The 15,549-nt window shown below is 35.4% G+C and overlaps 1 protein-coding gene and 1 long non-coding RNA gene across 4 annotated transcripts in view; both read left to right on the plus strand.

Annotated features, from left to right (window-relative positions):
• Nucleotides 1-15,549, plus strand: part of LOC126866490 (chromosome transmission fidelity protein 18 homolog) — a 206,999-nt gene that overhangs the window by 186,524 nt on the left and 4,926 nt on the right. Inside the window, exons 2-11 of one of the 3 annotated variants that reach the window (XM_050620101.1) lie at nucleotides 11,680-12,306; nucleotides 12,505-12,768; nucleotides 12,833-12,968; nucleotides 13,050-13,239; nucleotides 13,337-13,761; nucleotides 13,832-14,074; nucleotides 14,155-14,495; nucleotides 14,568-14,809; nucleotides 14,907-15,169; nucleotides 15,234-15,519. In XM_050620101.1, the coding sequence (XP_050476058.1) occupies nucleotides 12,225-12,306; nucleotides 12,505-12,768; nucleotides 12,833-12,968; nucleotides 13,050-13,239; nucleotides 13,337-13,761; nucleotides 13,832-14,074; nucleotides 14,155-14,495; nucleotides 14,568-14,809; nucleotides 14,907-15,169; nucleotides 15,234-15,519 (2,472 nt within the window). In that variant the 5' untranslated portion in view covers nucleotides 11,680-12,224. Of the gene's footprint in view, nucleotides 1-11,679; nucleotides 12,307-12,504; nucleotides 12,769-12,832; nucleotides 12,969-13,049; nucleotides 13,240-13,336; nucleotides 13,762-13,831; nucleotides 14,075-14,154; nucleotides 14,496-14,567; nucleotides 14,810-14,906; nucleotides 15,170-15,233; nucleotides 15,520-15,549 lie in introns of those variants that run through there. The other 2 variants (XM_050620110.1, XM_050620120.1) reach the window with 2 other exon arrangements.
• Nucleotides 1-15,549, plus strand: part of LOC126866904 (uncharacterized) — a 168,348-nt gene that overhangs the window by 3,326 nt on the left and 149,473 nt on the right. The gene's annotated exons all lie outside the window — the stretch shown is intronic.

A 15,549-nucleotide genomic window follows, 5' to 3' on the forward strand; every position in this document is an offset into this window, starting at 1 on the left:
GTCAAGGAGTGAAATCACACATCTACCGACGACACGTAAAGCCTGGTGTTATCCAGGACCAGCTAGAAGAGTTCGACGACGATGAACACGCCCGCCGATTCGGTGCACTACGCGAATATCACGCCCTGGTCGCACGATTACCGAATCTCATCGAAAGTGAGCGACCATCACCCCCCTCGACAACCATAAATGCCAGATCATTCGCAATCTCGGTCCGATGGCAATACAAGTGGCAGAACCACATCTACTCACATTCGACGGAGCCATCGAAAATTGGAATATTTTCTACGACGTCTCTGTAACAATGGATCGCAATGACTAATTAACACCTCTACAAAAGCTACAGTATCTCCGGTCCACTGTAATGGGAAGAGTCGCGTACTGCATTCAATCGTTGAACACTACTGACGCTAATTACACCAACGCAATCGCCATTCTGAAGGAGAAGTTCGATTGTTCACAACCTAACCTCAATCTACGCCACTGGAATGCGATTCAAAACTATCTGAAACTGACCAAGGAATCATCGAAAGCCCTGGAGTGTTTGATCGACACGATCAAGCAGTATCTACGCGCGTTAAGGAACTTAGGAGCGCCAACCGTTCAGACACCGTTCTTGTGAACATCATACATTCCAAGCTAAGCACAGACATCATTCAACATTGAAAACTCTTGGCGTCTTCTGGAACGCCATCGACAATTCCATCCTCTACTCAATCAAGGCTACACCCGCCATCTCCCTACTCACGAAACGAGTGATCAGCTCCGAAGTCGCCAAAATTACGACTCGCAGGGATTGTTCGCGCCGCTGATCGAGCAAAGAAGCTGCCACAACGGGTTTCGTAATGGAAGATCGATTGGGACGAATATCTCCCATTAGACATACATTCAAAGTGAAACAGATATTATCCCCAGTTACCACTACGGAATAAGACCACGTTCCAACGCAGGACAATAATCTAGTCCACAAAAGAGATTTAATTACACCGCTTCGGCGATCTCAACTATAGGACGTATGAAGCCCAGCATTTGCCTCCGCAACATCAAACCTCACGGCCAACGTCTGGAAGCAAATCCTCACAGTTAAGTCGGAAGTAACACAGCTCAAATTCAGACCACACCACAGCTGAAGCTAAACGGAAGACTGCTTCTCGCGCCCCTGACCGATACTATACATCAAGCTTTACCAGACGAGATATATCGGACCTTTTATGGAACTGATTCAGCTATCGTCCTCGATTCGATTAACACATCACCCCATACGTTGAAAACCTCTGCCGCTAACCGTGTGGCCGAAATCCAAACAAAGGCCCATAGTACCGATTGGCGTCACGTTTCAACAAGCGATAATCCTACAGATCTTATCTCCCGGAGGCAATCGCCGGAAGAATATCTATGCCTGACCATTTGACAATATGGACCAGAATGGTTACACCAACCTGGAGGATGCTCCCCAACGTGAAGCCCAGCACGATTGGTAGAAATACCGGAGCAGAAAAAGGCGATTTGTCTAACTACGAAACCCACCCATCACAGTTTGCTAGAGAGATATTTGTCCTAGTCCAAACTGATGAGAATCACTCGCTGCCTTCGATGGAGAAAAAAGCAGAACCGAGCGGGGCACGTCGAACAACGAATAATATAATTACTGTGCACAAGAAGCTTATAAAACTACTCCAAATCAGTCATTTCCCCGAAGAAACCCGCATTGCGAAGTGATCAAAGTAGGGCGGCAATGGGGAGGCTTCTGCGACTCAATCAATTTCTCGATAAGGAAGGGATATTGCAAGTTGATGGCCGACTGAGCCATTCGCCGATGCTCTTCTCTCAAAAACATTCGATCATACTGCCAGAATCATCCGTCACGGCTGCTAGTACGAATCTGGGGCATAACGAACAAAGTTATCTCCAAGATCATCCTGGAAATTTCTACGGCCGAGAAGACAATGACGAGGACAACCGATGACTTGAATAAATTCCGAATCACCGAAAATATTTTCATCCGACCCATTCCACAACGACCTACTCTAGTGACTGCTCAAATCAACGTTTCAACACTTAAGGTTATCTCCCAAAAGGAAGATCTCCCCTCTGTAAAGAACATCGCTGAGTGACCGAACGGGGAGATCTGCCTTATTAAATTTTGCAACGCGTTTTATTTTTTTTCTATTATTATCAATTATTGTTACTTGGAATTGAGCCACTGCGTTTATGAAGTTCAGTATATAATAAAATAAATCAATCTAGTGGTGCTAAAATTAATTAAAAAGTTACACTATCAGTTATGACTAAACAAAGTTATAATCGAACGATACCAGATTGTAAAAAAATATTTTTAATTTCATGTTCAAGTCGTGTTATTTACCTTTAGTCATCTTTAATGTTTGTAATTTTACCTATATTTTGTATACTTTTAATATATTATTAATATATACTTGTCGGAGATGAAAGGAAAGCCGAAGCCTTTCCTTGGAAATTTTGGGAACATCCTCTAGTACCTTAGCCTAGATTTTATTATAGTTGTAATTGCTTAAGATTTGTAATAAGCGAGATTGGGTTCGAGGTGACAATCGGTCGCTGAACGTAGCCACGGTCACGGGATGGATGTTTTATCTAACGGAGGTCTGGAGTGGTTGTATGTGTTTTCCGAGAAATGTGGTTGTGGCGGCATGCGGCCTCGAGAGCGGGCCGAGCCATGTGTGATGTTGCCTCGGAGGTGCCGATGCAATGGGACATACATTGTATTAGTAATCAAAACTCCAGGCAGAAACTGCCTAGCAACGGCGTTTGGAACTTTCTCGATGCTTCCAACGAGTGTGCCTAGCAACGGCGTTTGGAACCTTCTCGATGCTTCCAAACGGGTATAGAAAACAAAATGCAATCGTACAGGGAGAAAAATCTCCACGAGGCTGGCATTCTTGCGATTGCCTTGGAGAGTGATACATCGAGCATTTTCGACGATCGCATTTGCGTCTAAGTTAGTTTCGCTTAGTAAGGAGTTATCCCGGTGACCGTGGATTCGTTTGAACTCAAACATTGCTAATAGTATTATTTAATTTAATTATTCGTAGATCGTATTATTCATTAGGCTTAGTGTTTGTTAGACTTATTATTAGTCGTACTTATTATTTGTTAAGCTTAGTGATAGACCTGTATATACGTGTAAATAAAATCTCGGCTTTGTGAAACGATGGCTAGTCCACATGAAGAGTCGTCGCGCGCCCAAAATTCGAATCGTGATCCGACATACTTATATATATATTATTATTATTATTATATTATAATTATAATTTTAATTATAATATATATATAATTATATAATATAATATATATAATATAAATATAATTATATATATATTATAATTAAAATTATAATTATAATATATAATTAATTAATAATATACAGGGTGGTTGGTAACTGATGGTACAAGCGGAAAGGTGGTGATCCTACACGAAAAAAGAAATCAAAAATACAAAATACAAATTTAAAAAAAAATTTTTTTTTAATTTTTTTTTCTTTTGATTTTTCCATCGAGACAACGATCTACAGTGAGATCCGTTATAACAAGACGTGATAAAGTGCACGCGTACCGAACGAAAATTCAAAGTCGATTAGTCGTTTCCAACCCCCCCGTTTAATTATATACTATAATTATATATATTATAATATATAATTTTGATATAACTTTTAATACATTTAATATATATTTGATACTTTTGATTTGATATTTTGTTTACCTGAAGTTAGTTGAGTGTGTGTGTGCAACGCCAACAGGTGCTGGAATTAGTTGGGTCTTCAGTGGCATCACCCGTTTGAGCTTCGATGCAAAACGCTCATTGAAATTTAAACAGCTGCAGTTCGGATGCCGTTCTTGAATGTTAAGACTGCCTTGCTCCATTTGTTAGTCAACTTCTTCAGGTACTCCCGAAGCCAGCGGCTCCAGAAGTGTTGCTTGAGTGTGTTCAGGACTTGGATGGTGGGTAGCTCGTTGCAGATGATGCGTCCGAGATAGCGCTGATTCGGTGATTCGGTCTTGATTGGAGTCGTCGGTTGTCGTCGTCATCGTCTACTCAGCCGTAGAGGGACCCAGGATTAGCTTGAAGATAACTTTGTTCGTTATGCCCCAGATTCGTACTAGCAGCTGTGACGGATGATTCCGGCAGGATGATAGGATGTTTTTGGGAGAAGATCATTGGCGAATGGCTCAGTCGGCCATCAACTTGCAATATCCCTTCCTTATCGAGAAACTGATTGAGTCACAGAAGCCTCCCCATTGCCGCCCTACTTTGATCACTCGCAATACGGGTTTCTTCGGGGAAATGACTGATTTGGAGTAGTTTTATAAGCTTCTTGTGCACAGTAATTATATCATTCATGGTTAGACGTGCCCCGCTCGGTTCTGCTTTTTTCTCCATCGAAGGCAGCGAGCGATGATTCTCATCAGTTTGGACTAGGAGAATTATCTCTCTAGCAAACTGTGATGGGTGGGTCTCGTGGTTAGACAAATCGCCTTTTTCTGCTCCGGTATTTCTACCAATCGTGCTGGGCTTCACGTTGGGGAGCATCCTTCAGGTTGGTGTAACCATTCTAGTCCATATTGTCAAATGGTCAGGCATAGATATTCTTCCGGCGATTGACTCCGGGAGATAAGATCTGTAGGATTATCGCTTGTGGAAACGTGACGCCAATCGGTACTATGGGCCTTCGTTTGGATTTCGGCCACGCGGTTAGCGGCAGAGGTTTTCAACGTATGGAGTGATGTGTTAATCCAATCGAGGACGATAGCTGAATCAGTTCAATAAAAGGTCCGAGAAATCTCGTCTGGTAAAGCTTGATGTATAGTATCGGTCAGGGGCGCGAGAAGCAGTCTTCCGTTTAGCTTCAGCCGTAGTATGGTCTGTATCTGAGCTGTGCCACCTCTGACTTAGCTGTGAGAATTTGCTTCTAGACGTTGGACGTAACGGTTGATATTGCGGATGCAAACACAGGCCTCATACATACTCTCGTTGACATCGTCGAAGCCGTGTAATTAGATCTCTTTTGCGGACTCGATTATTATCCTGCGTTGGAACGTGGTCTTGTTCCGTAGTGATAACTGGGAATCTGTTTCACTCTGAATGTATGTTTAATGGGAGATATTCGTCCCAATCGATCTTCCATTACGAAACCCGTTGTGGCAGCTTCTTTGCTCGATCAGCGGCGCGAACAATCCCTGCGAGTCGTAATTTTGGCGACTTCGGAGCTGATCACTCGTTTCGTGAGTAGGGAGATGGCGGGTGTAGCCTTGATTGAGTAGAGGATGGAATTGTCGATGGCGTTCCAGAAGACGCCAAGAGTTTTCAATGTTGAATGATGTCTGTGCTTAGCTTGGAATGTATGATGTCCACAAGAACGGTGTCTGAACGGTTGGCGCTCCTAAGTTCCTTAACGCGCGTTGATCGTGTCGACCAAACACTCCAGGGCTTTCGATGATTCCTTGGTCAGTTTCAGATAGTTTTGAATCGCATTCCAGTGGCGTAGATTGAGGTTAGGTTGTGAACAATCGAACTTCTCCTTCAGAATGGCGATTGCGTTGGTGTAATTAGCGTCAATAGTGTTCAACGATTGAATGCAGTACGCGACTCTTCCCATTACAGTGGACCGGAGATACTGTAGCTTTTGTAGAGGTGTTAATTAGTCATTGCGATCCATTGTTACAGAGACGTCGTAGAAAATATTCCAATTTTCGATGGCTCCGTCGAATGTGGGTAGATGTGGTTCTGCCACTTTTATTGCCATCGGCCTGAGATTGCGAATAATCTGGCATTTATGGGTGTCGAGGTGGGTGACGGTCGCTCACTTTCGATGAGATTCGGTAATCGTGCGACCAGGGCGTAATATTCGCGTAGTGCACCAAATCGGCGGGCGCGTTCATCGTCGTCGAACTCTTCTAGCTGGTCCTGGATAACCTTAAACAGGGTTCAGGTGTCGTCGATAGGTGTGCGATTTCACTTTAAAAGAGCCTCTTCATGCTGACCGAACTTCACTGACTTGACACTTTAAACACAACTGTTTATTCACAACACTGTTTAAAGACTAGGAGTCTCTGTGGCGATGCGTTGAGTGCGTGTATGTTTCCTCGGAGACTCGAGTAAAAGTGTGTTCTGACCGAAGAGTTGATGACTAGTGGAGTTCGACGATGATGACGTTGAGAGGGAAAACTATCGATGGGTGTGTCTACAGTCCGAGACGAGCGGATTGGTTGATGGCAATTTTCGTTAAGAAAGTGAGGGTAACCTCTATCCCTGCCAATTGGTTGAAGAAATGCGGTGGGGGGTGAAGGAAGGGTACTGACCGCCTCCGACCGAAGGTCGCACTTTGGCCGAAAATAGCCTTGGAGTGCCGTACAAGGGAAAACCCGCTTGTCCCGTAATATACCTTAAAGAACGATAAACTTTAGGAGCCTGGAACCTGAAGGATGCAATAGACTCAGTCGCAAGAATAATAGTCGTACCACTCCTGTTTATATTGTAATAAAATGAAATTATTTGTAATATGTTTTAGACACTGATAAATTATCTAATATAATGATGAAATCATTTTTCTCGTGACAACTTCTACATTTCTTACTATACTTTTATTTAGATTATTTATAAAATAAAAACCGTCAGATGGATAACATTTTAAATTATAATATCATATAGTAAATCTTTCCTGATCTCTACTTTGCGATAAAATAATTACGGTTAATAAAAAATATTATTTTTAATAATTACTTTTATTATATAAAAATATAACTTTCCCTAAAAATTTAAAGATCATAAAATAAAATATGGCTAATGATGTTTATCGCAATAAAGTAATGGATAATTCAAATTCCATTTGAAAACATTGTAAAAAATGAAATTAGATTAGATTAAATTGTATGAAATGTGTATGATCTTGATTTGATATCTTGATTAAACCATCGTAGGAAAAAATAATATACGGAACAAAAAATAATATACTGCAACACTTACCACGTTAAAGATAAAGAAAATTAGAATTTCGTCCTTCAAAGGAATTAAACACGCATTTTTCCGGGTCTTTGATCAAAATAGTGAAAGAAAAAGATCTGACAGAAATGGTAAAAAACTTTTGGCGGAAATAATATAAAGCAGGAGTAAGAGAGATGAAATTTTCAGCAAATATTTCCCCCGCGATGACAAAAATATCACCGACTGCGCTTTCACGATGGCATTAAAAACTACCAGCACGTTGGTTATGTTTTGCTTTTATTAAAACATCGTGTTCCGCCTTTTGAATAATGTATCGCATTGTAGCGTACGGTTACTGGATACCTGTATATGTACTTTTAATGTCGTGTCCCTTCAAATCCCCATTAATCATCCCCTTTAGGATATTCTTGGCTTAGCTAATCAACGATTATATCGGTTCGTACCTCGTTATGTGAACTTTCAAGACGATACTGCTGTCATAAGTGTGATCCTCGATGATCGAACCAGCAAACGTGTGCTGTCTTTTTTGGATATTTATTTTTTTATATAATAACGAAGGAAGTTTCGTGACTATACAGAGTGTTCAGTAAAGAACGTTCTATGAGCAAACTAATAAACGATGTTGGGCATTGATCAATTACCATTTTTAATTCTGTTGCCATCCAGGAATATTTTATGTTTCAATATAGCTTTCATTTCAACGTAAAAGAAGAACGTAAAGTGAAGAACGTAAAAGCGTTAATTTCATCAAATTATTAATACCTACGATTAATTTCCGGTATTCTTAAAATTATTATAATTACATTGCAAATCTCTATACATTTCCAAAATATTAAAGGGCGAAAAACTCCACAAAATGCATATGGCATTAAATAACATACAAAATCCAAAAAATATAAACCAAAAGTAAAGTGCCATTATAATGTTTAGTAGATGAAAAAAAATTTCTATTTAAATTCTATTTGTTTAGTTATGCTCATAAAAATATAAAAATACATAAACATCCGCAGATTAGATATGATATTATGAATCAACAAGATTGATCCTTGTCTCGAAACTCGCGTGACTATTGACAGTTTCAAAATTTACTTCTATCAAAGTTGGATATCAATATCCAAGGAACGATGTCAGGTCTAGAACTCGTGGCTTGATTTATCTGTAAAATTTGACAAATTCAGAAATGAGATGTCTAAACATATTGTTAAATTAATTGCAGAAGTATTTATTTAAAGAGTTTGCTGATCTTTAGTACAGTAAAATTGCATATACCTACAAATCTTTGTATAATGTAAAAATTTACGAGGAAAAATCTTCAACCCGGAAATTCAGAAAATTATGAAATTTTGAGGATATGTAGAATATATATGTATAGGTATATATAATGCTATTTTCTTTGCTGCTCAAGGTCACTCAAGGGGGGTAAAATAGAATCGTGACTGAATATTATTTTCTGTCCATTGAAATTTGAGATTGTTAATGGCATATCAGAATTCCATTAAGATTAATTGAAGAACCTCTTGAATCGTGCATAACACTTCTTCGTATATGTTGGTGTTATCAAGTTACAATGTTTCAGACAATTTTCTTCTAATACCTCTTTGTGGAATTAATTACATGATACAATTTCATATACAGAGTGGTTGGTAACTGGTGGTACAAGCGGAAACGGGGTGATTCTACGCGAAAAAAGAAGTCGAAAATATAGAATAAAAATTTTTCGTTCGAGGCTTTGTTTTCGAGAAAATTGACTTTGAATTTTCGCTCGGTACGCGTGCACTTTATCGCGTCTCGTTATAACGGATCTTACTGTAGATCGTTGTCTCGATGGAAAAATGTAAAAAAAAAAATTAAAAGAAAAATGTTCATTCTATATTTTCGACTTCTTTTTTCGCGTAGAATCACCCCCTTTCCGCTTGTACCACCAGTTACCAACCACCCTGTATAGTGATCAATATTCACATATATACACGTGAAATAAAAAATAAAAAAACCGAAAGAAATAACAAGAAATATTGTCGAAGTTCATATACGAAGGATTAATTAAGATATCGTTTTGTGGAGTAATGTGTAATAATACAAATTTACAGCCAAATGAAAAATTATATTTATAACATTGAATAGCGCTTTTAACTTTCCGCTTTCGTTGCTAAAATGATAGTATCCTTGCAAGACAGTTCTAAGCATTATTAAACATATTAGGAGGGTATTCCATCGCTTTTCTCAATAGGCATACTCAATCCGCTCTTCAAAACATTGTAGGTAATTACCCTAAGGTAATTGCCTACAGGTAACTGTCCTCAGGTAATAACGTGACTGACGTGCCTGGGTAATTTGCAAGAAATTATACAAAGAAAATGAAAGGAAAAGTTGGCGAAGAATACCATAAATTTGTATAGAAAGTGTGTGGTTCATGCAAGATAGCGTTCGACCATAAGAGTAAGTTAGAAAAAATTTACGAAATGTCCAGCTGGACAAATTGTAAAACACAAATTAAAAATAAAAAAAAATCCTCAAGAATACTTAATGCGTATGTGATTTTGAACACCAGTGTACAGCTATGAATGCGTGAAATTTGTATAAACATTGTTTATATGTACTATCATATATTATTTATTTATGAAGGCAAAGGATCAGAAGAAACATTAATCCTTTCTATTCGAAAATTTCATGAAGTTTTCGATGTGTTGTTATGAATTTTAATGAATAGATAGGTATAATGTTTAATCTACGATTTTTCTTCAAAACATCGCGCAGGATGATTTACGCCTTCGAATATAATCTTCTTCTCTACAACTTGTACTAGGTAAGCCGTTGCCTATGTATCGTTCAATTGTAGGATTCCTGTGCACTCAGCTGCTCAGTCTGACTTTCGTCCGTGTAAGAACGTTCAAAATCTTGCATTTTCAGGAGTCGTAATTGCACGACGTCCGAACTAGTCGGGTGAAGCCTTAATTTATGGCACCTTTAATCCTTAATTTATGGCATGTGACAATAGGTCGAAAGACAGGCGGTCTTCATTGTCTTGCACTTATTATGCCGCAGGTAATACCTTCATTCAAACCGATCGTCATTTTTCGAAGTTAGTAAGAATATTTTGCAGAAAAGAAGGAAAATAATGAGAAATGAAACAAAAGAAGCAATAAATGGTAAAAGAAATATTATGTTAAATTTATATGACCAAGGAAAATCTTTTTCTTTTATTCTTTTTATTTATTTATTTAAATTTTACAATTTGTCCAGTAGGACATAAAGAAAAATCTTGTCCGCAAAAAATTATTAACAGAAGTCATTTTGCCGTAAAAAGTGTAATTAAACAATTATTATTAACAGAAGCTCTTTTACCGTAGAAAAAAATGATTAAACAATTTTTTTGCGAAAAAGATTTAACAAATGCCACACGAAACGGATGTCTTCCGAGAGCTTATAGAAGAGAAAAAAGTCCTCGGAAATATCTGGAACAGTGCAAAAATAAATCTAACACGGAAATAGACCCCAGTTCCAATAGTTCGAAGAACGCTCAAAATCTGCTGGATATAAATCAAGAGTTGCAAAACGAAAATCATGCAGTAAAAAAATTAATAAAAAAAGTCATTGAAGTTTGTTATTAATTATGTACAAGAAAAGCATTCTGGAAAAGATACTGCTTTCAGACGAAAGCAAATCGAATATTTTTTAATGTGGTGGATAGGTTTTAATTTGGTGAAAATCGAATACTGAATTAGATAAAAAAACTATATCCAAACCGTCAAATACGGATGAGGTGGGGTGATGGTATGGAGGTGTATGTGCTCTTCTCGTGTAGGAAAGCTTATTTTTATCGAAAATACCACGGACAAATATAATTAGTTAAATATCTGGAAGCAGAAGTTTGGAAAAAGGCGGAAAAATAAAATTTATATTAAGATTATTATTTTCAACAGGATAATGATTCCACACACATAACCTATATTATTAAACAATTTCTAAAAATCATTTTTAGTACACCGTATATGTTAATGACTTAAATTCTATTCAGCATTTTTGGTTTGAATTAGGAAGAAGGATTAAGACACATCATATTAATAAGTAAGATCTGAAGAAAGTACTCCTTGAGGAATTTTTTTTTTATTATTTATTTATTTACATTTTACAATTTGTCCAGTAGGACATTTGGTAAAATATTATAGCTTTGTGGTATAGTAATATAATATTTTTTTATTTATTTATTTATTTAAATTTTACAATTTGTCCAGTAGGACATTTGGTAAAATATTATAGCTTTGTGGTATAGTAATATAACATGTGGGTGGCGTCCCCCAGCGGGGTACCACCTTCGTGTTTGTTAGGTTATATCCTTTGTGAGATCTGTTGGGTGTTTCCTTTTTAGTTTTTTTTCTATGCTTGATGTGAATGGTATAAAATAGATCAAAAAGTCATAAAAAAAAATGAGTACATTCAATGTCAAATCATCTGAAAATTGACATAAAGAAGTAGGATTACATACTAAATATTAAATCAAATGTTATAATAAATTTATATAACAAAATCGCAAGTGTGCCGATACTTCTGTTTCGCTGAACACTGACCTTTGTGTGTGTTCTACCTTTCTTCTGTGTTATAATTATTTTTTGAATTTGTAATTATATGGTATACCATGGTAAACTTTAGAATCGCCAGTTATATTTTACAAAAAGATTAAATAGAGAATCACATTCTTTACAGATTTATGAAGAAATTTATACGAAGATCCGGATTGTGTCAATATCTTTATTTGGTACCGTACACAAGCTCGTAAAAGTGTTCGCTGAACCGCAGCAGTTTCAGTAATGGCACGCTACGTAAAGTTTATGTGACTGTAGGATATAAATATATTATAAACAAAGTCAGTTTTATATATATATGTATATACGTATAGAATTAATGAAATTTTAATATCATTTTCCAAGAGAATGTTTAATATACGACCCATAGTTCCTCGAAACAAATGTCGAAAAAATTTGTATATGAAAATGTATTATTAAAATAGATATTAACAGAAGTAAAATAGATATTAATACAATTAAATATATATTGATATCACTTATCTTCATTGACTATGAAATCATATTTGTTTATTTACTCATGTGTTACGATTTAAAATTCCCGCGAAAAAATACGCGGCAAAATATAATAGATAATGTATACGTATACAAAAATGTACAACTAGGATTAAATTTGAAGAACAGCAATATATAACAATTAAAATATTTGTAAAACAAATTGCAATTATGGATTCTGAATTTCCCGATCCTGATGAAGAATTTGATTTAGTTCACGAAGATGAATATGAAGTTTTAAAAGAAATTGAAGGTATACAAATTATAACCTTGCTGTCATAACTTCTTATAAATTTATGTAAATGATCTAAGAATTTGTGTATGAGAAATAGGAAACTTTGTTTAATAGGATATTCTATCCTATTATTTAATAAATTTTTTGTTTATTAATGTAAAAAAAGTTAATTAAAGTCACAAAATAAATGTAATTACAAATTTAAATTACTTTTAGAGCTTGAAAAAAAAAAAGGAGAACAGCCTCAAGAAGTTCAGAATTTGCAGGAGAAGCGGAGAGAAGATGAATTGAATACTGTTATATCAAATCTATATAAGGAATTAAATACTCCTACATCTAGTAAAAACAATGAATTATGTATTCCTGGTAGTAGTAAAGTTATTGAAAGCAATGACAATTTTGGTACAGATATTACAAAAAAGAGAAATTATAATGAACTTTTTGGCGATATCTCTGATATATTAGATGTAAATGATTTCGGTATGTATCTTCATATAGCTTAAAACATTCATATATATGATAAATCATTGTATTTGAATTATAGCTAATATTCAGGAACCAAAAGAAAAGAAACCACGATGGAATGAACCTCAAGAAATTATTAAAGTGGTAACAGATGCTAAGGTTAAGTTTAATGAATGTGACAGTGGAGTTTCTTTTAACAGAAAAGATGTTGAAAAGTATGTTAAAAGAAAATACGCTAACTTTTATACTTGAAAGTAGTAAAAGATTCATATTATTTGCTTCATAATTTTATTTAGCAAGAGAGAGTCAATATCATTGAGAGTTCCCCGTTGGAATTTTATTGCTCTGACTAGGCCACATGATGCACAACGTATTTATATAAGAGTAAAAAATAATGAGCAAAATAAAATTAAAAAAAGTGCGGATTCGATTTCTAACTTATTGTCAGTACCATATAGTCAACTTAAAACTGCAGCTGAAGAAATTGTAAGTGACTTGAAGATATATATTATCTCTTCTTTCAACATATATTGCAATAACTTTAATGACATGCATATTGTAAGAATTTCAAGTCTTTTTGTAGATATTACAGAATGTTAAGCGTGCCAGTTGTGAAATTCCCTACCTTGCTGCTACAAAATCTGCTAAAGATGATGAACTATGGGTTGATAAATATAGACCTAGATCTTACATGGAATTACTTTCAGATGAAAGTGTAAACAGACACTTATTACATTGGATAAAACTCTGGGATAAAATAGTATTTAATCGAAATTATGTTAATAACAAGAAGAAAAAAGTAAATTCTACATTTAAAAATAGAAAATTTATGGATGAAAAAGCTTTTCAGGAAGTAGATAGTAAAGGTTTCCCAATTCAGAGAATTGTGCTACTTAGCGGACCACCTGGATTAGGAAAAACTACGTTAGCCCATTTAGCAGCCAAACATGCTGGCTATAATGTAGTAGAAATTAATGCAAGTGATGAAAGAAGTCCAGATGCATTTAGGTAATTTACAATTAAAATTAATATCCAACTGAAATCGCAAATTTGTATAGATATGTATTGTTAAATATAGACAAGTCCTTCTTGCATCAACACAAATGAAAGCAGTAATGGGAAACGATCCAAAGCCAAATTGTTTAGTTTTAGATGAAATTGATGGTGCACCAGCTGCATCAATCGATCTTCTTCTTAAGTTCGTACAAGGTAAATTAGTTTCAAAAGGAAAGAAAGATAAGACTAAAACTGCTAAACAATCAAATTCTTGTCACCGTCCTGTAATATGTATCTGTAATGAACCATATACCCCTTCCTTAAGGTAAATTTCTAATACAACTTATTTATATGATTCATATACTCCTATGCACGAATATTAATTTTATTTTATATTTATTATAGAGCTCTTAGAGCAGTTGCCCTCATTATACCAGTACCAGAAGTAAGTGCTACAAAAGTAGCAGACAGGTTAATGGAAATATCACAAAAAGAAAATTTAAAAGTAAATCCTGATGCACTTTTAGGATTAGTAAAAGTATCTGGTTGCGATATTAGATCATGTCTAGGAGCATTACAATATATGGGTGGTATTAGTTTAGGCGACAATTTATCTTTTGCATTAAAAGATAGTAGAAAAGGATTGTTCGACTCGTGGAAACAAATATTAAAAATACCCATGAATAGAAGCGGTATACTGCCTCTTTCAGAAAGAGTTCAACTTGTACTAAAAACTGTGCAAAATGGTAAATTATTTTTATAGTAATATTATTAATACAAATTTTTAAGATATTAATAACATTTATTTTTTGCTTTAGGAGAAACAGAAAAATTAGCTCAAGGCGTATTCCATAATTATCCAGAAACTTGTAATGATAATTTTAGTTATATAGCATTATGTTTACAATGGTTTCAACTTTTTGATGAAATTTTATCACTTATTGCAAATCTTCAAACTTGGTCTGTTATGCCTTATATAAATTATACATTCGTTGCCTGGCATTTATACTTTGCAACCGCAGGAAATGTTAAATTATCCTATCCTTCCATTGCATATGAAGTAAGAATTACATATATTGTATATATAATTATCATACATATACACATATGATATGATCTAGACTCATAAATTTAATTTAAAAATTCAATTTTCCTAGATGAGTCAGAAACATGCAAGGAACGTTGGTATTCTAACTGCTGTTCAACGAAGTAGTGGTCGTAACAGTGTAATTTTAACAATCGACATTGCTCCTTTTCTTCCGGATTTATTATCTCCGCAATTACGAACAGTTTCTGGACATCTACACTCAGACAAAGAGAAGGATGATCTTAATCGATTAGTGAATATTTTAATTGACATTGGCCTCACATTCATTCAAGAAAAGAATCTTGATGAAAGTTATGACTACAAACTAGATCCGTAAGTTAGAAAAGTATAGTCTAGATTCGTATGTAAAATGTACAAATTAATTATATTTTTTCAGTAATATATTTGAAATAGGCATTTTTCCGGATTGTAAGTATCATCGAACACTCACATATACAGTGAAACAAATAATTGTTCAAGAGTTAGAAGCTGAACGATTACGACGAGCTGAAAATGCAATAAAAAATACAAGATCTATTCAAAGTAAAAATGAAGGAATTACAAATCATAATGTTATAACCAATTCAACATCAAATCCTGTCGCCAAGATATGCAATAATGCAGCTAGCAAAACTAATGTTATAGAACAATCTAAAAATCTTCAAACAAAAACAACAGAAACAGTAATAACTTTCTACGTTTCTTTTAATGTT

Source organism: Bombus huntii, chromosome 1 (genome assembly GCF_024542735.1).
Source record: "Bombus huntii isolate Logan2020A chromosome 1, iyBomHunt1.1, whole genome shotgun sequence".
NCBI lineage: Eukaryota > Metazoa > Arthropoda > Insecta > Hymenoptera > Apidae > Bombus > Bombus huntii.